Source organism: Peromyscus leucopus, chromosome 8a (genome assembly GCF_004664715.2).
Source record: "Peromyscus leucopus breed LL Stock chromosome 8a, UCI_PerLeu_2.1, whole genome shotgun sequence".
Lineage (NCBI taxonomy): Eukaryota > Metazoa > Chordata > Mammalia > Rodentia > Cricetidae > Peromyscus > Peromyscus leucopus.
The window spans coordinates 26,686,715-26,709,147 of record NC_051085.1 but is presented as its reverse complement, the minus strand read 5'-3'; the positions used below and the strand labels follow the sequence as shown (position 1 = coordinate 26,709,147).

General features: G+C 37.4%; 1 protein-coding gene across 8 annotated transcripts in view; it reads right to left on the bottom strand.

The window, feature by feature from the left end:
* The window catches only part of Lama2 (laminin subunit alpha 2), a 573,571-nt gene that overhangs the window by 219,745 nt on the left and 331,393 nt on the right, over nucleotides 1-22,433 (bottom strand). For 5 of the 8 annotated variants that reach the window (XM_028877370.2, XM_028877371.2, XM_037200377.1 and 2 more), the window contains exons 15-19: nucleotides 21,846-21,957; nucleotides 15,864-15,917; nucleotides 15,556-15,669; nucleotides 10,512-10,639; nucleotides 1,982-2,068 (exon numbers count right to left, since the gene is read on the bottom strand). In XM_028877370.2, the coding sequence (XP_028733203.1) occupies nucleotides 1,982-2,068; nucleotides 10,512-10,639; nucleotides 15,556-15,669; nucleotides 15,864-15,917; nucleotides 21,846-21,957 (495 nt within the window). The remainder of the gene's footprint in view (nucleotides 1-1,981; nucleotides 2,069-10,511; nucleotides 10,640-15,555; nucleotides 15,670-15,863; nucleotides 15,918-21,845; nucleotides 21,958-22,433) is intronic. The other 3 variants (XM_028877376.1, XM_028877372.2, XM_028877377.2) reach the window with 1 other exon arrangement.

Here is a 22,433-nt window from a genome sequence, read left to right as displayed (position 1 = left end):
AAGTGATCATGGAAGTCCTTACTACAGGAATAGTGACAGTGTGGAAGACACCACATCAGTTGTAAAATGTTGAGTTCGGTCATGTTGTGCATGCAAGGATGGTTTTGATCACAAGATATACAGTGTAAACACTAGCCCTCCCTGGGCCCGACCTCTGTCATCTTTCCCTTCAATATCCACAAATACATTTCAAAAATATTTCTATTAGTATTTATGATCCATATGATGCTTTTTTTGACTCATAAAAATACTCTGAAATGGCAAATCCCAAGTGTTCAAGGAAAATCTTAACCCAAAGAAAACAGAACATTTCATTAGCTCTTTAATAATACTAGTAAATTATTTTTGGCTGAAAAATTTAAATTGGAAGTAAGATGTACCATTTGGTACACAGTGTATGTATCTCACCCTCTTTTAAATCTGATTAATGCAGATTTTAGACAGGGCGTCATATTTTCTGTCAGCTATTTCTTTCCTTGCCGATTTTCATCATTCAATTAGAATTCTCCCTAGAACACATGTGACTATTCTTACCATTAAAGAGGGTTGTGAGCTACTTGAGGACAAAGATGGAAAAACACATCTGTTTGCATTCAGTGTTTTACCTTGTACCTAACATATGGTGCTTGCAAAATAAATATTTGGTAAATAAAATGTAACTTGTTAAATTGCAGATGTCTCAGAAACTGTCTAACGTGTAGAAAGGACAGTGCACAAAGCAAAGCAATATAAATACATCAGAGACCATGCTCACCTAGATAAGCAGATTTAATAGCCTTGTATGACAGAGCAGCTGTCATTTTCCAGTTGCTAAAAAAAGATTGTCTGTAGTGAGCTGGGGCGGGGGGGGGGTACTAGACATTGATGTAAATTTGTTTTAGTGATGGTATGCTGTCCTATTAGAATGTCATAAACACATGCCTTTCCTCTTATGAAAAATACACAATTAAAGACCTTCAGTTTCTCAACTGCAAATAAATCCCTCTTATTTCAGGTCTGTTCTCCCCTTTCTCATTTACAGATGCTGCCACAATCACAAACAGGACTTATTAATGCTGGAAACTGCTAGTGGCATGCTGTGTGCAGACTACTAGCTGCTGGCCAAATTCTCCCCGGGTGAAGGTTTGACCTAGTGATGGCTGCCAAGAAGTCAGGAAAAGATGGGTAGACATAGCTGTCCTGATCGTTAGCCTTGGTGAGGAGGAGGGAAGGCAGCCCATGTCCATGGTCTGGTTTCTCTTCCTCTGCCTCACCCATATCCTCACCAATGGTCGCCGAGGAGACTATTTTTCAGCATTAAAAACACAGGGAAGGGTGTTCTGTTTGTCCACATCGTTAAGGAAGAAACTTGCATCACTTTTAAATTGGGAGTGAATACACACAAGAAATAGTTCTCCAAAGGTATTTAAGGAAGAAATATGACTATGGAAATTGTCTAAAATAATATCTATGTTCCTGCTGCCCAGAAACTTGACAGGAATTAAGATACCAGTTTCTGAATGATTAGAAGGGGATATAAGTCATGATAATAAATTGCACTTTGTTTTTTCTTTCAAATATATTTACGGTAAATTATAGGCCACTTGCTGAACTATGAACTATGAATTTAAGCCACATTTTAAGGACAAAAAGCTAATTATGAAAAATAAATGGCGCCAAGGTTAGACAGTAAGATAAATCTTAAAATGATGGCTTTTCACTTGAGCAACACTTTTTTTTAGAAAGAGTGTAGGTTAATGCTTAACCTTTAAGATTAAAACATTAATCAGATATCCTCGGAGTGAATGGAGATTTATAGACCAATTCCCAGAGAATAAATAAACTATAAAAATAGAATGCATTTGTGTGATAAGTGTGATAAGAAAGTTTATTTCACCCCAGTGAGCACTGCAGCTTTTCTGGAGCAGGGGAAGATCATGCCTGTGGCTTTATAACTCCCAAGGTAGAAATCATTTTGCAAGGCAATGTGGTACATGCTTACCTCTCACAGCGTGGTCCTGTGTACCCAACAGGACATTCATCGCAGATCAGTCCCAGACTCCGGTCTAAATGGCACGTTGGACTAAAGCTGTAGTGACGTTCAGGAGATAGGAAGAGGCATACATGAGATCATTAGCAGTGTATCCTCACATCTCTTTCTCTACAACTGCTGTGACAGGAGGGTACAGGCTGGCCATTCTCATCTCCCAGGCAGAAATCAACAAGGCTGGACAAGGGAGGATGAAATGACATCGCTATTTTGACAGAAGCTAATACAGCCCCATGGAGAGCAGTGCCCCTGTGACACGTTATTGACTGACTTTGGACTGTTTGGGCTCTGAGATCACCAATCAGAAGAGTGGACACATAGCAGCTTTTCAAGAATTCTGCAGTCCTGACGAAGCCTACTTTCACATTCTTCCTCTGCAAGCATACCCCTCAGAATCTGAAGCAGCATGGAGAAATCTGAGTGATGTTTAGACAGCTGTGGAGTCATCATGGCTGTATGGCTTCCTATATCCGGACGAGCTGCTGCAGGGCATGCATGCATGCATGCAGGCAGGCTGCTGTGCATGGGTACCCAACAGGCACGATGCCATATGGATGGAATCCTTAGAGACGCTTTCACCAAATACCTAATGCCTACATCCTCTTGATTTATAATTACGCAAATCAAACCAAGTCACATCTCCCAGTGTGCTCCAAAATTTACCTGTCTTTAAACACAGTTCCAATTTGGGGCTGTAGTACCAGAGTGTGACATCAAGCAAGAAAACTAACACAGTTACATGGCAGCATCAGCCTTTTTTTCGTCCTGTTCACCTTTGTGCCACTTCTTTGCCTGGCAAGAAACACCTCTCCTGCAACAACTGACCCAATGTAGACGTCTTCTGGTTGTCCCATGAGCCAGTCCTCATCTACTTTGAACTCTGTGCTAGACTGTTCTGCTGTGGATATCACTCTGTATAAATAAAACACTGATGGCCCGTGACCAGGCAGGAAGTATAGGCGGGACAAAGAGAGAGGAGAATTGGGGAAACAGGAAGAAGGAGGAGAGACACTGCAGCCACCGCCAGGACAAGCAACATGTAAAGACGCCGGTAAGCCACCAGCCACGTGGCAAGGTATAGATTTATGGAAATGGATTAATTTAAGCTATAAGAACAGTTACCAAGAAGCCTGCCACGGCCATACAGTTTGTAAGCAATATAAGTCTCTGTGTTTACTTGGTTGGGTCTGAGCGGCTGTGGGACTGGCGGGTGACAAAGATTTGTCCTGACTGTGGGCAAGGCAGGAAAACTCTAGCTACACTGTTCTTTTTAAAAGTTTATTTTTGTCTGCTATATAAAATTATATAAAATGCAATTTTATATTTATATAATAATATCATCACACACACAGGTGCCATATAATGTTTTGTGGTATGCTTTGTACACATTTAAATCACGTGACACATATCTCATAAAATAGCTTTCATTATTTCTTTATGTTAAAATTTTTCAGGGTCCCATGTTGCAGATTTCAGAAATGTATATATTGTTCTTACCTACAGACCTCTTACATAATATCATGTGAGAAATTCTTGGTACCAGTTAACTACAACTTCACATCTCCTATTAGTCTTCTTTCTCCATTGCTTCCCATTACGCTACCAGCCTCTTCTCATAAGAGTGATCTCTGTGAGATTAGTTATTCTAGATTCTGTATCATTCTGCCATTTTAAAGGTAACTGCCCTCAACTAATCTTACTCCAATTATGTTTTCCCTATAATATTTCCTATTCCATAATACAAAACAATGTAGTCAAGACTTGCTTAAAAGCCAAATAGTTAAAGAGATCACCATAAGTTAAGCACGCTGGGCCCTGGTCTCATTGTGTTTCTGATAGTTGGTGTGGCTTGGAATATTTTTCCAACTTTGGTGCCAATCATTGTAACTACAATTTAAAGGTGACCTCCCTCTGGCATAACACTGAGTGGTCCTGTAATGCTCCAATAATTCTCATTTCTCTATAGTACCAAACTATTATGACCCATTAGACCCTTCAGACTAGCTATTTCAGCTCATTGTAAAGCCTAAATGAATCTGTGAATCAGAGAGAAAGTCAAGGCAGGAAAACCTTGAATTTATAAACATTATCAGAGTGGAGAGGTTCTGATGGGTGCTGTAGGAACCCAGCTTGGGGTCTTAGAGACAATTTTTTTGTGAGAGGAGAGCTCATAACAGAAGGCTCCACATGCATGAGGTCTTGGCACATATTAAAACAAATAAATGGAAATCCGATTGACCCTACTACTGGATTCTGACAACTCACTGCTGTGTACCTGTGTGTTCTTCCAACATTGGCATTCTCTAACTGCCTCATCATTATGGAGAAAGACACCCCAAGGGGAAGCCCGAGTTTGTCATCCTTGCTCGACTATACTGACTAAAGGAAAACCAAGTGAATTATTGTTTTTAAATTCTAAATCAGTTTACCATAAAGGCATGTCAAAGGTGGTTGACAAGCTTCTGACACCTTAAAACCACTTCTAAATAAATCTTAAATTCTTAAAAAATACTCCCTTGTCAGTTAAAACTAGCTGAGATAAAGTCAACTGAGCTCACTGACAGAGAGAAATACTTTTTTCAGGAAAAATATTAAGCAAAAACAATATATTCACTTTGACAAGCTCTTACATTTCAGAGTACTTTTATCATAATTGTACTGAATTTTAAGAGATTCGTATGAGCTGGCTGAGACAAACTTAATTTTCCTTCCTCAAGGTCATACACTAATTTCCAGGAGAATTTACATGAGATTCATGACTTCAGGGTCTTTATTTGATCCTCTCCTCTCCCTATAACCACCTGTCATTCAAACTTGCTGGTGAGATTACGTGAGTTTAAGCTTCCAGTAATATAAATACTTGCCTCAGTGTATTCAAATAAAACCTCTTCTTAAAATGCTCCTCTATGTATGCTTTCATATTCCTTAAATGCTAACTGAGCACTGTTTCTTTCCTAGAGCAGTTGCAGTAGCAGCTACAGGAGAAGGTGACAGTCAACAACATGAATAAAACTAGAACCAGAAACTGATGTGCATAGTAATGATGCCCTGAGATTCTGGACTGGCAGAGGAGGCATCTCCAAACTGATTCTGCCCCAAATGTGAAGCTAATTGCTGTGGGACACAAAGAGGGAATGGTAAAATGATCGCTGACTCCAAGTGATTCCAACTTTATGCCATTCAACTCTAGTTGGCTCACTCTTCACCGACAGAAAAAAGGCCCTGCTCCCAGATTTTCCACCCTGTGACACCAAACACTGGGTGAGCCAAGAGCAAAGAAGAGGAGAGAGGCAAGCTGCTGTTGGGATAAATGGTACAGCCCCTCTTGATAGCCAAGCATATATTATTATACTTACAAAGACTTAATTTATAAGTGTGTGTGTGCGCGCACACACATAAACTCATATGTACAATCTCAGTACTACTTGATTATATATGCGAATCTATTTATGTATAACTATGAATTCACTTGTACAGGTATAATTAGCCTTGTTCTAAACAATGTTAAATTGTCATGGGATAAGTGGACTAGCTTGTCTTAAAATATGTTTCCCAATTATAAGTACCAATTTTGGTAATTCAATGTTACTGTGTGTGTGTGTGTGTGTGTGTGTGTGTGTGTGTTTGTATTTATGTATGCACAGGTGAATGGGCTGCACATGTATGTGTGTGACCATTATTGATGGCCTGAAACGGATGCTGGTTATCTTACTTGATTGATATCAACTTTATTCATTGAGAGAGGGTCTGTCTCTCTCTCTAGTTCTGGGGATCACAAATTGTGACTAATCTAGCTATGTAGCTTGCTCTTTAGATCACCTATCTCCGCTTCCTAATTTCTGAGACTACAGGTCTCTGCCACGCCTAGCCAACTTTTACATAGACCCAGTGGGTTTAAACCCTTGTCATGCTCATATGGCAAGTACTGTCTCCACTGAGCCATATCCCCAGCCCAACAGAACCTCATTTGTGATCCCTAAGATCAGCTCTAGAAAACATTTCACTGTTTTACAAACATAGCTCTTGGTATTCCTGAGCTGCCAAGTAGTGTTATGACATAGTACACAGGACTTGTTAAGGCCTGACCTCCCATCCACTCTGCCAATACCTCTAAACACATTACATAACTGAGGGAAATTTCAAAAGTCCTCAGTGATAATATCTATTTTTTATAGAACCTAAGTGTTCAAGCAAAAATATTCGTGGAGTTTTGTCTTTAAACTATGAGCTGTGTAACTACAAATTAATGAATATAAACTGAAATGTTTGCACTTTATTTGTTTCTCCAGAAGGAAATTGCATTACTTTAGTTACTATCCATAGTTAAAATATATACATCACTAAGATGAAAAGGACAGTGTACACTGTAAACAGCTGATGAAGGTGATCTATACTTATAATTTAAATATTATATGCTCATATGTATCCATACATCTTAATATTCATACCAATATGTTTTTATCTCCTTCACATTTGATTTATTTAGCAATATTATCTAAGAAATTTGGAGCCAAAATGCCTGTGATTTCTAAGATTTATGACCAGGGATTAAGAGATAAATCACTGAGATAAAACTATCACTAAGCCTGCACTTCAGATAGAGGTTGCAGCAACCTTTAGCTCTTTTTTTATTATTTCTGAATAACCTGAGAAAATTCAAATCACATCTTATAAATTAAATGTGAATATTCAATTATACCTCAGAGTACCTAGCATGGATTACAACAGCAAAGTTTTTTTTTTCATTCCCCTTATATAAAGATGGTTTCCTTCATTATTAAGTGCCTACACCTACTGAAAAGTTTTGGTGAAAATATTTAGGTTATTAGATAAAGATGATCTTTTTGCAACATAGTTGTGCAGCTAAACTACAATAATTTTGTAAACTGTTTTAAATTTAAAAGAATATATGACTTTAGTCATAAAATTGCTATGACTTATAAACTATTGGAGTACCATTAATTCTTATTTTTCTGTTTACAAAAATACCACAATTAAGTATATAATTTAAAATAGGCAGTCTCTCTCCCTACAAGTCTACTATTAAAAGTAAAATTATTATTTCATAATCAAATATTTTCTTTAATAAATTATCTTACAATTTAGTCAAATCTGCCTTGTGTTACTGATGTTATTATATTTATTTTTATATTTTAGAAAACTTGATCAACATAATTAAACCAAACTGGAATGTATTTGTTTTAGGAAACACAGCCATTAGACACTGGGATTCCAATCCCTTTGGCATCATGGGTGGGTTTTTAATATTTGCTGAGTTAGTTTTATCTGGAAGAAATAATAAGAAGCTGTTATAAAAAGAGACACACAACACTCAAAGAGGAAACATAGGTCATGAATGCCAGTAAATACCATGCAGATTCTTTCACACATGACACTTACATACAAAATTGGTCAGGCTTGAGAGGAAATCCATAATGCCTATATATCTAAATATTTCTCTATTTGTAAAGTGTACTGCGCTGGGATTCACAAGATAACACGAATGGCCAGTGTTTCTGAACTGAAAGCGGTGCAAATACTGACAATATTTTGGCTGAGGAGATGTGTTATAGGAAAATCTCGGGTGCCACCTGTCAGTTTTTATCAGTAAATACTGGTGTGGAATAATGATTGTCATATGTAGGTAGATGGTTTGGACAATACCATTCAGCCACAGTGAATATGAAGGTGAAGCCTACAAATATGCAGCTGACAACAATCTTGTCCCATCATGTCCAGCACAGACCTATTACATCCAGCGCCACCCTGAGTAGCCATTACTTAGGGAGGAATCATCTTCATTTGTTCCTTCACAGTCTTTGCTTTCCAGTTTTCTACTTTCTTTTTTCTGACACCTTTAGTGATTAAAAGTTCTTCAATGTGCTGATATTTTTATTTGTGCTGAAATGTGATATTTTATTTGTATGTTAATAAATAAAGTTTGCCTGTAGATCAGAGGTCATAGTCAGCTGTAGCACATGCCCTTAATCTGATCACATGGCAGGCAGAGTCTCTTGTGTGTTCAAGGACACAACCAAGTGTGGTGACACATACCTTTAATACCAGTACCAACCACAGAGATCTGGAGGTCTATATAGACAAGCAGTGACAAGGAAGTGATGTGACTGGACTTAGAGACAATGAGAAGGCAGAACAAAAAGGCAATAAAGCCACAGGTTAGACAGGAAGAATTTTTCTTGGGAAGCTATGGTGACATGGTAAGCTAAGGTTAGTTGGCGGCTGTTGCTCTGAGCTCTACAGCTTACACCTCTGCATTTGGCTCTGTGTTTCTTATTTAATAAGACTGTTTAGAAATTTGTCTAGAGTTTACTTCTGTGCCTGTCTAGACACACTCCCTGAACTCTAGAAATATATGATCATTAAAGCACATTAAACCAGTGTTTCATTTCTTTTCAGTGTCTCTCTAGGGAACCTAACTTACCAGGCAGATCAATGAGTTGTTTTTAATTGTTCTCATTTAAAATATAGATTTTACTTCCTTAAAAAGTTCTTTAATATGTACTTCAGAGGACTGGAAATAATAGGGACATTTAGTTACTTCAAATTCCAACAGGATAATTGAGACTAGGACTCGGAACTGTTTACTTTAAATCAGTTCTCAGTTCTCTATATCATCTACTATTTTAAGTGCTTAACACAGTTTAATTGTGTAATTCAAGCACACCTCCGCAAGAGGGTTAAGTTGATGAACTATGTGGTGTTTTGGTAACCTGCTCAAAGTTTTACATCTTAAAGTGTAGAGTTAGCAGGAAGCCAAGGAATTCTGGCTCTAGATATGACATAAAAATGCCATCTTTTCAGAAACTTCACTCTCCACCTTACAGGTTTATTCTTGAAACACCAAAGCATGGTGCTCAGATCTATTCTGACAACCTGCCTTCACTAAACAGTAGTTTGCTCTCTCCTGCGGTCAACAGTGAATTCTGAAGAGAAGTGTGGTTGGAGAGAATGGTGAAGACTTTACCAGTGTGGATAGCAGGAACTTCAGTGATGACTTAAGGAATGGCAGATCTTTCCAAAGTTTTTCACTTGGAATATAATCTAATAGATAGCCATATAGAACATTGACTTCTTGGTTAAGGCCTTAGAGTTTGCCCTGCTTGACCAAATTCTCACATTAAAAAGCTTCAGTTGACATATTTTCCTTAAGAATATTTACAATTTTTATTCTTGTAGTATTACCACAGCAACTGGAAAGAGCTGAAGAAATGTACTACAGCAAGAGTTGTATTAAGCATCAAATTTGCCTTTAATAGGTCTCTTCAAAAAGGAATTTCTTTCATTTGAATTTAGTTAGGGTTAGGACTGTGCTCAGTGGTACAGCATGTTCAATGCCCTGGGTTTAATTTGCAGTTTTAGAAACGACAACAAAAGAAATAAAATGACATTTCTTTATATGTATTCATTATAAAAATTACTAATTTATTTTCAGAGTGATGTACACCATAGTAGTGTTTTTGTTGTTGTTTTATCAGGACCTATACATTGAGACATGCCTATGCTTTGGGAATGTGCCATTTTTGCAACTGAAATATAGTATTCTCAAATGATGGAGGAATGTCTTTTTGTATGCTGTGAAAATACGTTGCTCTGATTGGTTGATAAATAAAGCTGTTTGGCCAATGGTGAGGCAGAATAGGGTTAGGCAGGACATTTTTATCTAGAGAGGAGGAAGTCGAAAGCAGAATAGAGCGGACGTTGACAGGCGCCACCATGAGAAGCAAGATGTAAAGATATCAGTAAGCCACGAGGCACGTGGCAAAGTATAGATTTATAGAAATGGGTTAATTTAAGATGTAAGATCTAGCTATCAAGAAGCCTGAGTCAATAGGCCATACAGATTTTAATTAATATAAGCCTCTGTGTTTACTTGGGTCTGAGTGGAAGCAGACTGGGGGGACACAGAAAAGCTTCAGCTACACTGGTCAAGTCAGGAAAAGACTCAAACAAGCTGCATATGTCTCTTTCTTTTTAAAATGTCTTCTCCAACAGATTATTTCTCCAGGTGACAAAATGAGAAAAATTGATAGAAATGATATGATGCTTACATTATACTTTTCTAAAATCTACATTATTTATGTAAGAATATAGAGTAACCATCATCCATAGTTCAATACTCATTTATGATACAGTGGTGCTGTGGAACAAGTTTAATAAGGCATCTATAACATAAAGACATATTATAATAAATGATTATTTATCAGGGGTATAGATTTATACAAAGTAGATCTGCTCTTTGGAATTAATTTAGAAATTTCATTTGAGATTTTATCTCTTAAGTGATAAATCAAATCTGTAGCCCAAATGGCAAAATCCATGGAAATGGTCATAATTTTAAATACTGCACATATCAAAATTTACATTCCCTCTTGAGAGATCCACAAATGTAACTTTCTGATATCAAAAGTGCATCTGTAGAAGTAGAAGGGAAGCTCTGTAGTAGGGTCAACCTGGTACTCACTTATTTGATGGGATATTGAGTGGACAGGCACAGGGTTGACAGTCTTCAGAGGTTCCTCGAGTGGGATCACCATAGAAACCAGGAAGACATTCATTGCAATATGGGCCCCCTGTGTGATCCTTACAGTTCTGAGAAAGAAGCACACATCACTTCATTACTTTGGTTTCAAGCACAACCATGTTACCAAAAAATAGTTCTCCAAAGTTATTAGTGGGTTTCTGTCTGGGAGAGTGATTTCCCATATTAAATGTTCAATGTTACAGCACACAAAAAAATAGCACTGGAAGTTAATTTAACACTTATTTAATATTTATCTTACAACTTCACACTAGTTTCAGTGTAGCATACCTAAAGAAAATGACAAAAATTCATTAAGAAAATTTTCAATATGAAAATTTTATATCCTATTTTTATTTTCATAAGGCAATCTCTCTCTCTCTCTCTCTCTCTCTCTCTCTCTCTCTCTCTCTCTCTCTCTCTCTCTCTCTCTGTGTGTGTGTGTGTGTGTGTGTGTTTAGGCATAAAGCCCTAATGGCATTAAAAATGCTGGCTTAATAGGAACTGTAGCTCATTATGTAAATCCCTTGGGACCTGCTCTCTTAGCTCAGCAGTAATTTGGAACTTAGTGGATTCGGATGGATTGAACAATGCATTCCCATATTATGTCAGTAAGGAGTCTATTTGGTCCATAATTGAATGTTAAAAAAACAATATAATTTAAACACAACAGTATATAATGAAATTGCAAGGTATGTAACTATTGCCTTTAGAAATTAAACAAACGAACAAAAAACAGAAGCTACATGCTCTTGCCATTTGTTTTGGGAAACATGTCTTCTTCAAAAACAAAAATAATTTACTTCTTGAGTCCTTCATATGAGCTAGATTACCTTCCTTGGGTTGGGCTGCATTTGTAGAAGTCACCAAGTCTGAGATTCAGGTGAACAATGCAGCTGCTAAGTACAGAATTGTCTCCGAGGCTTCCAAGAGTTCAATGCGATTAGTCTCCCATGATAAAATGAGGGTGTTTACTTCCTATCGAAAAGTGCTCATTACTACTGAAATATATTTCAGTGTAATAAGGATATACAATTAATAATTTCTCTGCATACTGAAAGAGTTCATAGAACCCAAGGGTATGCAGTCTTTATTTTATGATCAGTAGAAAAATTCTGTGAGAGAAATAGCTAAAATATAAATTAATTTTAAACTGAGAGTATAAAGTTATTAACCTGCGTGACCACTGAAATAGACTAAGTTAATGAAACTCTGAATATTATTTATTTTGATGTTTTAAAATCAGACTGATTTCAATTACATTTAGTAAATGGACTCAACAGAAGCATAGACATTAATAAGTAAAGATACAATTCTGAGAACAACTTATTAAAATTCCTTGGAGAGGTCAGGCTTGTTTGTTGAAAGATATCCAAAATATAATTTATTAATTTTATCTTTGAACTCCCCATTCATATCTGTGAAGAAAGGGAACTGAAGCCCATTAACAGAGAAGTATGGTTTTCTTTCACAATAACTAGTTTATTTAAAAATGGATTTTATTTAAAATTCTTTGTCTATTAGTTTAGCAAATATTTTTAAAGAAAGCATGAATGTTAGTCTTTCTGTTAATGATTATCACAAGATACCCAAGGAAAATGGGTCCATTTGCAGAAAATGGTTTTTCTTTTAGTTGGATATTCTTGTCGCTTCTTTTCACTTTCCAAATCCCCCGTAAGGCACCTCTCATTTTCTTAAACCTAAGAAATTGCTTATTCTTTGAAAAATTATTTTCCTATCTCAAGTTGACACGATGAAAATTTGATGGCTCAGTCTGTGAGGAGGGGACTGGACTGCCTGGACTGCATCTACCAGGTTGATCTCAGTCCTCGGGGGAGGCTTTGTCCTGGAGAAGGTGGGAATGGGGGTCTGCTGGGGGGAAGGGGAGGGGGGCAGGAGGGGGGAGAACAAGGGAATCCATGGCTGATGTGTAGAACTGCATGGTATTGTAAAATAAAATAAAAGGAAAAAATATCTTTGGGTTTTTTTTTTTTTAAATAGGATCATTCAACTGATTACACAGTAACCAGACCAAAATTAGAATTTTTGAAATTCAACTGAAAATCTTAGATAATTTGCATGCCTTCAACTACACATTTAAAACAAAAATAAGTACAGTGTGTTCCTTATGCTGTCTATTTTTACCTTTCCTTAAATGGAAACAAGAGTAATCTTAAAATTCAAGTATGTTGGTAATCAAAATTGAGATACCACCAGGCAAGCAATACAATGGAAATCAACAGTGGAAAAGATAGACTTTCTACTCTGATGAACAGAGTCTTTTCATGGGTAGCTTTGCTATCAACGTGACTTTTAACCATTGCTTGCAATTTAGATCATGAAAATACTGAGACTCACACAGCCTTCCTACATGACTTGAAATACTCTCTGGGTTTTCTCCAGTGTACTTGAGTTGAGATGACCTTGTCGTACGGATCAAGTCTAAAACAGAAGCCTGCAATTTGTTCTGAACCCTAAAGTGCTCGTTTATAATCAATTTTCAAAGGTAAGCTACACTAAAACATCCTTTATGATGCTGGGCATGGTGTTGTACTCCTTTAATCCTAGCACTCAAGAAGCAAAGGCAGGTGGATCTCTTTGAGTTTGAGGCCAACCTGGTCTGCAAAGCAAGTTCCAGGACAGTTCGGGCTACACAGAGGAACCCTGTCTCAAAAAAAAAAACAAAAATAATAATAAATAAATAAATTTCATGTTATGTTTGCTACTAGTGAAAAAATTTCCCCTGAATAATCAAAAGGAGATAAAATGAAAACTTGACTGATCTATAAGAATTCCTTTAATACACAATATCCTAATATTGTTGTCTGTATAGATTATGTCAGAACTAAGACATTCAGAATGGGATTGAGCATAGAGTTATCAGTACCAATACAGAGAAGTAACACGACCATCTCCAGAGGAGTCTGCGGGATCATTTGCTCCCTCAGGAAACCTATGAAGAAGAGACTGAGTCTGGCTACTAAGAATCCATGGTTTCCCTAAGATCCTTCCATCATTGGAAGGTTGGCTTCTCTCTTCTTGTCCATCAAACTGTCAATAACCTGGTGGGCCCCACCAATTCTTACCATTCCTATTCTTACCACTCTGCTGAAAGAAACTATTTTGTTCTGAAACAAATGGTCCCTATTTGACAATGTATCATATCATCAAATGCATCAACTTCAGGATTTGATCTAATCCTAATGAACTAACTTTATTGAATATCTTAGGGGACATTATGTGGTTGGTATTGTGGCATATTTATTTTTGTCCTTTCAGGGTAAGTAAAGCAAATGAATGTTAGTTTGGAATTGAATATATTCTGCTGCATGCTAATAAAGTGTTTAAAGGTAGTTCAATATTTCCCCCAGAGTCACTTTAAAAGACTGTAGTATAATTAAAATGGAAATCACTCAGTCTTTTTATTTGCAAAATCGTCATTTGAAAAATCTACTGATCCACAAATTAGGGCTATCATGCTTTATGCTGCTCTGCAATTGAACAAAAATCTTATGCAGAGAAAACAGAAAGTGCACCAATAAACTGAAATGCCAAATTATATTGGAACAAAAGCCCTGATTTTTCACTTTGGATTTTCCCTAGTAGCATTTAAGTAGAAGAGAAAGCAGAGAAATCAGCAAGAGGAATACAGCGTAAGAATTACAGACAACAGAGTCTGCCTTAAATTCTGCAGAGAGATGAGACTATGATATCCTCCAAAGCTGGCCCCATCTCGAATCCTGTTTTGTGAGACTAATGGCATGAGAGGTGTTCTTTCAAGTTTCATGCCATGGCAGACAATATAAAGCTAACATGCCCTCGAGTGTCTGTTTAGAAGAACTCTCCAGGCCTCCAGCTCCTTAGCAGCCCAGACAGTGCTCTGTGCCTGTGCAGCTTCGGTTTTTGGTTAAAAGTACAGAGCCAATTGTAGAAGGAACAATCTCACTGAAGATGCATGACATATGTTTAATATGTTAAAATCTATGCACAACACTTTAATTGATCTCAATGTTCAAATTTTTAAATAAACATACATAATATGTCCTTATTTTCCAAGTGAAAGAAACCTCTAACATATAAAAAAGTGAATTATTATTTTTATTGTAATGGTTATGTGGTATGTTTTTTTCATATTATGGGGATATAAATCATTTTATGTTTTAGAATAGTCTGCTTTTGGTAGATGTATAGGAGAGAGAGAAACCATATATATTCATAGTCGATGTGTATCCTAGTCATTAGTTATACTTTATAATGATTTATTTGATCCTAATTCAGATTTTAGATGAATATGAAAATGCACTTCTTCATAGTCCCTAGGCAGATCACATATGTGTACCACAAATCTTAAAAGGTCTCATTAATGAAAACTAACCCAAAGCCAGGTATTGGGGTGAACGCTGAAAGATCAGAGAGACAATGAGCCACAGCTGACCTCATTTTGGCAATTCCTCAGCAGATCCTGTTTCCTCAGACTGGAAGCATTTAAGTCCTCATCCAAATGGATCTCAGCTGAACTGCTGCTCAGAAGCCTAAAGCTTAACCAGACTCTAGTTCCTGGTTTTCATGCCTTTTATTCCTTTCTGTTTCCTGCCATCACTTCCTGGGATTAAAGGCGTATGCCACCATGTCTGGTTGTTTCCAGTGTGGCTTTGAACTCACAGAGATCCGGATGGATCTCTGCCTCCAGAAGCCTGGGATTAAAGGTGTGAGTGCTACCATTTTCTGGCCTCTATGTCTGTCTAGTGGCTGTTCTGTTTTCTGACCCCAGTTAAGTTTATTATGGTGCACAATATATTGGGGGACTCAATATCACCACATATATGAAAGAGCATTCTTCACTTCTAACGCAGTTCTGGATAAGGATGTTTGACACATCATTTGCTGACTCACGTGTTCAAGGTTGCAAAGGCAGCAACAGAATTCCAGGGTGTGTTGCACAGATTTCAGCTTTGTCCATCAGCATTCTCAAGAGAGTAGCACTTACCAGACACTCTCCTGTGATGTCATCACAAGATTCTGCATGACCAAAGCACTGACATGGTTCACAGGTGCCACCAAAAATAGTGCCATTAACTCTTCGGTGCCTAGGCCAACAGGACTGAAAAAAAAAAAGATAAGGTTTCAGTGTCACTTTTCAGTATTTAAAGAAAAAGGCAAGTCATTCCCTTTTTCCTGATAATAGAAAATAACCCAGGTAGCAAACTCAGCAAATGTGCTTGTCAAAAGAAGCAAAGCCATTATTGAAACATTACTACTGTGCTATTACTCCTGACACTGAGGCTTCGTACTGACCTTACTGTTATTGGCAGGTATGAGATTAGAGGAAGCATTAGCTTGGTGTCTCTTCTGAAATGGTAAAAATAAAGCAGAGATATAAAGAATTGAAATGTGACAGTCTCAAAGCAAAAAGCACAGACAAGAAAACAGAAGGAAAGGCACCGAGGAAGGCAGTGGGCATGGCAGGAGTCTACAGAGTCTTAGGCTCACAGAGCACACAGTGTCATCACAGATTGATTCTCTGCATGGACGCCCTTCCCCACAAACTGACTGCCCTGACCACCTTCTCTTCCAGAGAATCTTTGGAATCACTTGGAAGGCATACCCAATGTTTCCCCTCTTTCATTTCAAAACATACCCAGTCACTGGAACACATTCATAATTCATATATTTTATCTTAAATTTCCTCTGTCCTTCATGCTTTCTCAAATTTGTATAAAACAGGTTATGATTTATTTAGCATGTATTGCCTTGCTAGTTCATTTATGTTATTTGATTATAAGCATGCTTATATTCACCACTGATATTTTAAAATGTGGAATAAAATTATTTGAAAACAGAAAACCAATATGAGATATTTGCATGGCAGATTACCTGCGGGTCAGCATTTCACATCTACTATCACCATTCATTACATTTCCTTCTGTGTGGACTTCCACAGATGAGATGAGATGTAAAAAAAAAATTGTGCAAACATTGCTGCCCTCTGGAAGTTTATGGTACCCTCAGGTTGCAATTGCATCTTGTGAGTTATTTACTATGTTTCTGGATGGTTAAATATGTCATCATATGTCAAAGAAAAGGCCCCTTTTCTGGTTGGAAATGGAACCCAGAGAGAATCACTGCAGTAATAACTACATAGAACCATGCTGTGTAATGTGGGAAATGATCCTTTTGCCTCAGGATGTGAGGAAACTTCCATTTGAACAACAATAACAAACATGTGAAAAATACATACTAATATTTCTTATCTGAGAAGAAAATAAAATTCACTTCCTCTTAATTTGAGCAGTACAGAGACAATGGTTTAATTTCATGTCTCCTTCTAGTATGTTTTCCCCCATTTCAGTACAAGTGATTCCTTCTCTGACATATATTTTTCAAAACCAGTAAGCCTCCACAATCCAAATGGAGGTAAAATGTTGCTGCAGGCTGCAGGGAAATATAATGGAATCCAGCTACTATGACAAAAGCTACTACTTAGAAAAGTTAAGGACTTTTAAAAAGTTAAGGCTTCTGAAGGTCAAGCCACGGCTTAAGATGTCTTGGTGATATTTTTAGCTTTTGTGTACATATTAGCTGATTCCTACAATGATTCTCTTGTATGCTATGTGTGCTTCCAAGAACTCCTAACAGTGTATTTATCTAAAATACCTATCAAGCATCTAAGGTCAATCGATCTCCTGAACTAAGGTAATAACCTTATGGAAAAATCATCTGTCTCCTAGGTCAGGCAGATACCTTCATTTCCTGTGCAATTTAAGCTGTGACCCTTCTTTCTTATACAGTCTTACTAATATTATAGACTCCTAACTTCTTATCTAACTACTTTTAGGATTGTAGACTGAGCACATAACCCCCCTTTTCTTGATATACTAACCAATTATTAGCTCTCAGTTGACTTCCTCCTTTACCACTCCCTTTTTGGGTTGTAAAAGAAAGCCTGATGGTCACTCCCTGAGGGAAACTCTTATCTGCCTTTATGAACCTGTAAGAATTCAAGCCTGGTGTCATTGCTCAGCCAGATCATTGCTATTGCTTGATTTTCTAACTAATACCTGAGAGATGAGGGAGCTGAGAGGTATAAGGAGACATAGAAAAGGATTTGGGAGAGAACTTGAGGATGAAATGGAGAAGAGAAAAGGGAATGGAAGAACTAGATGGGTAAGAACTAGATTGAAGGGCTAGAAGAGAGTACTAGAGGATCAAGATGGAAGATGAGGAAGAACCAGATGGGGAAGAACAAGATGAGGAAGAAGAAGATGAGAAAGAAGGAGATGGGAGAGGTGCTAAGATGGAAAGGAACTAGATGGATGAGAACGTAGATGGGGCAGAACTAAGATGAAGGAATTAAAATAGTCTTAGAGGGAATAGCAGAAAGATGTAGAGAGAATCAGGCAAGAAAGGAGCTAGGCATGAGAGCAGAATAGAAGCTGTGTAGAAAGAGAACTGACAGAATAATAAAATGTATGGAGTTTCGTGTATATAGATTCATTTTTTTATCCTCAAAGATTAATTATCAGCTGGTTACAGATTCTTCCTGGACCCTGGGAGGGGACTATCAAGGGGCAGGACCCTCATAGTCTCAATTAAAATATAAGGGTGTTGACAACACAAAGAGCAATAATTTATTGTTGTCAAAGTGGAACCTCATGGTATTTTCTTTAATACACGTTTTCAAAAAATAATTTTGAAATGTACTTGCATCAATTTTCTTTCAGTAAGCATTCCAATTCCTTACACCTTGCAGTGGTTTGGATGAAAATGACTTCCATAGCTCATAAGTTTGAGTACTTGGTCCCCATTTTGTGGAACTATTTAGGAAGGATTAGGAGTTGTGGTTTTGCTCAAGGAGGTATGTTACTGGGGGCAGTGGGCTCTGATGCTTCAAAAGACCATTTGCCATTCACAGTGTGCCTTCTGTCTTCTGCTTACAGATCAAGATGTGGACTCTGAGATGTTCCTGACATCATGCCTCTGTTCTTCCAACATGGCCTCTAACCCTCTGGAGCTGTTAGTACAATTAAATGCTTTCTTCCATAATTTATCTTGGTATTGGTGTTTTATTTTTCACAGCAGTAGAAAATTAATTGACACACTTTTTCCTTAGCCATGGAATTTATATTAATATCCATGGAAAAGTTAAAGCCATATACTTATCTTTTCACTTATAAGCTAAGAAGCACCAGGGTTTATATCCACACCTCTGTACTCATTCCCCATCCAAAATAATAGAAATGGGGAGAACAAAGTATTCTAAATGCAATATTATTTCACTCATATTCTAGAACCAAGTTTATGGTTTTTTTGTTTGTTTTTGTTTTGTTTTGCAAGACAGGGTTTCTCTGTGTAGCTTCGGAACCTATCCTGGAACTCACTCTGTAGCCCAGGCTGGCCTTGAACTCATAGAGATCTACCTGCCTCTGCCTCCCCCCTGAGTGCTGGGATTAAAGGCATGCACCACCACGGCCTGGCCAAGATTATGTTTTTACAACATTCTGCCTCTCAGTTTTTTATTGAATAATTACCACCTTTGTGAAAATATTGTCTATTATCTCCAGGAAAAATTATCACAAAAGACAAAACAACAAAATCACCTTCTCAATTTCCCATTAAATGGAAATTTGGGAAAATGTGGTGATGGCATAGAGTTGAGAAGAAGAAAGCATTTGAGGGAGAGGGGAATCAACTGGGTCACATGATGGTGACAGGTAAGATAAAATGTAGTCACAGGATTTCATTTGGCTACCTTGAATTTGACAGCAAAAGCAAAAGCAGTTTTGCTTGAGTAGACATAAGAATAGAATGAAGTGTGGAAGATCACTGAGGAAGAAATAGCATTTAGTTTTACTGAAAACAAAACAAAAAGTTTTATGTACCTGCTCTCATACATTCTCAACACTCCTACTTATTCCAGCTACTTAAAAACTGTATTTATTTATTTATTTATTTATTTATTTATTTATTTATTTATTTATTTATTTGTTAGTTATTTGCTTTATGAGTTTGCTCTCCTTGTATGTCTGTGCATCATATGTGTGTCTGATGACTGAGGAGCCTAGAAGAGAATTGTATCCCCAGGGACTAGAGTTACAGATTGTTGCGAGCCACCGTGTGGGTGCTGAGAATAGAGCCAGAGTCCTCTGGAAGTACAGTCAGTGATTTTAACTGTTGATCTGTCTCTTAGACTTCAGTGATATTTCTAGAAACCACATCTGAAATTCTTAGAACCTTATTCTTTTTGCCCTCTCCATCATCACTTGTTAACGTCTTCATGATGCTTTTCCTGACATCTCCTTCCACTGAACAGCTCAACCCTGTGAATGATTATTGCCATTACCTTATATAACACTTACTACCCCCTTAATTATAGAGTGCTGTGATTCAATTTTCCAGTGGTACTTGTTCTATCTAAACAGATTGCTAGATCTTTAAGGACGGAGATCGTACTGTATACTTATTGCTAATTTATACAGATGAATTTATAAAATTTATTAAATATATAACTTATCAAATATATTTCTAAAGAATAAAAGAAAGAAGGCATATAATCGAACAAGCCCAATATTCTGATGATTTTACATTCAATGGGCATTTAGTATAAAAGTTGATGGGGAGAACTGAGAATAAAGTGGAATATATTAAAATCAAGAATAGAATGAGGGCATTTATTATTCCAACTGAAATAGGAGTTTAAAGCTTCAAAGGGACCTGCCTGGTTTGAAATCAAAACTGGAAGAGTTGTAATAACGGAATATTTTATCAAGTCCAGCGTGTGTTTTATATGTAAGATCAAATTTGAGTTGACATAACTAATTCATATCCATGATTATTTTTCTCTTATCTCTATAAATTTTGGAAAAGCAAGTACTTCAGTGAATTACATTTAGTTTCATTTCTAGACGGGCAAATCTCTACCCGGTTTAAAGAAAACACATTAGTCATGAACATGACTTTAAGCTCTGTATAGCCTCTGGAAGCATGTATTACTTTAAAGAACACAAGAGCCAGCAAAGTTATGCCTGGGGTGTTTCTCCAAATGGCAGAAGTAGTGTTGTGGAGTGGAACATCTCAGAGCACTCAAGTAATTCCTTCAAGGTACCATCGTAAAGAAACTTAAGCTCTTATTTATCTATAAGCCATTCCTTCCACCAGGGAAGTACACACACACACACACACACACACACACACGGGGGGGGGGAGAGAGAGAGAGAGAGAGAGAGAGAGAGAGAGAGAGAGAGAGAGAGAGAGAGAGAGAGATATCTCAAGTAAATCAAGTTTCAAACTACCTAAAAGAAAAGACATCGAATTAATCTTCTAAAAATCATTTTAAAATGATATGCCAATGTATTAAGAAACATTGATTTTTTTAAAAAAATATTACAAATATAGAAAAAAGAGACAACAATAAGGATGTCAAGTCTCAGGTGCTCAAGAGTTGCAAAGAGTTTTCAGGAGTAATTTATTTCTCCCACATACTCTGCCCTTGAAGTTTTAAGGATTGTATGCTGGGCCCAGGATGCTTTCTTCAGAAAGAAATAGAAGGAGAGGGACTTAAAAATGGGAGAGGAAAGAGACATGAAACAAGTGTCCATTTTTTAACAGAAATAAAAAGGAAATCATTTTGAAATATTATTTTGCCACCATCACCTTAGAGCTTGCTAAAAAGGGAGGGAACACACAAATTGCAGTTACGGTAGGGCAAACTATTTCAAAGGGCACTATAGCTTTGGAAATACATGGTTAACTCCATTGAAGAGCCAGGAGTTCTAGGCAGACATTCTAATTCCTCCTTTAATTTAGCATGGATGAAGGAGGGGCTCCCAAGGTCCTACACCTGACTGAAGAGTTATTGTCAGCTGACTGCTACTAGGGGAGGGAGAGTCATTCTTTTCTAGGGTTAGGGCCACTGGTAGCTTGTCCGTGCTGCTGCAGATGGCCACGCCCACACACGTTTGGGAGGTGCTCATTGCACATAGTATATTAGTAAAAGTAATCAAAAAGAAGACACCCAGTAGAAAAGAGCACATATTGGAGGATCCAGTGATTGGGAGGAGGGAAGTATGGGTAGATAGGATCATACTTCATTGATTCATTGAAAGCATCTATAACATTCTCAAAGAATAGAAAAACAAACCAACAACAACAACAAAAAAAACCCCTTGAAGCCAATTTTATTTAAATAATATGTTTATGTAGTTAGGGATTGAAATTTTCAAAACATCCCTTTTAGGGCAGTTTATTGGCAACACTGAGAGATGGTTCCTACAAACTTACTTCACACGAGTTGCCGCTGTACCCCGGTGGACACTGGCAAACTTCCACAGCAGTTGCGATACTTCTATCAGTAGGATAGGGGACGGCAGATTCAAGACCGACAGAGCTCAACCTGGGAAGAGAGAAATTAATAGTAAGTAAGTGAAGAAGCTGCCGGGTGGTGGTGGCACACACCTTTAATCCCAGCACTTGGGAGGTAGAGGCAGGGGATCTCTGTGAGTTTGAGGCCAGCCTGGGCTACAGAGTGAGATCCAGGAAAGGTGCAAAGCTACACAAAGAAACCCTGTCTCGAAAAAAAAAGCTATGAACTATTTTGAAACTAGATGAGTGGTGATATGTGAATATCTATAACAATGTAAACATGAATAAACCATCCACGCTGAAAAGGAATGCTTCTGTAATGTGAAGCTGCTGCCGTCATTCACTACAGACTCAGTACTGGCTACCAATGGACTCTACATCCATAGAGTTAATCAATGTGTACTGAAAATAGTTAGACAAAACACGTGTATTTGTACTGAGCATCTGTAGACTTTTAAAAATAGCCTTTGTCATTTCCTAAATAATACTACATTGCCTCTATTTATA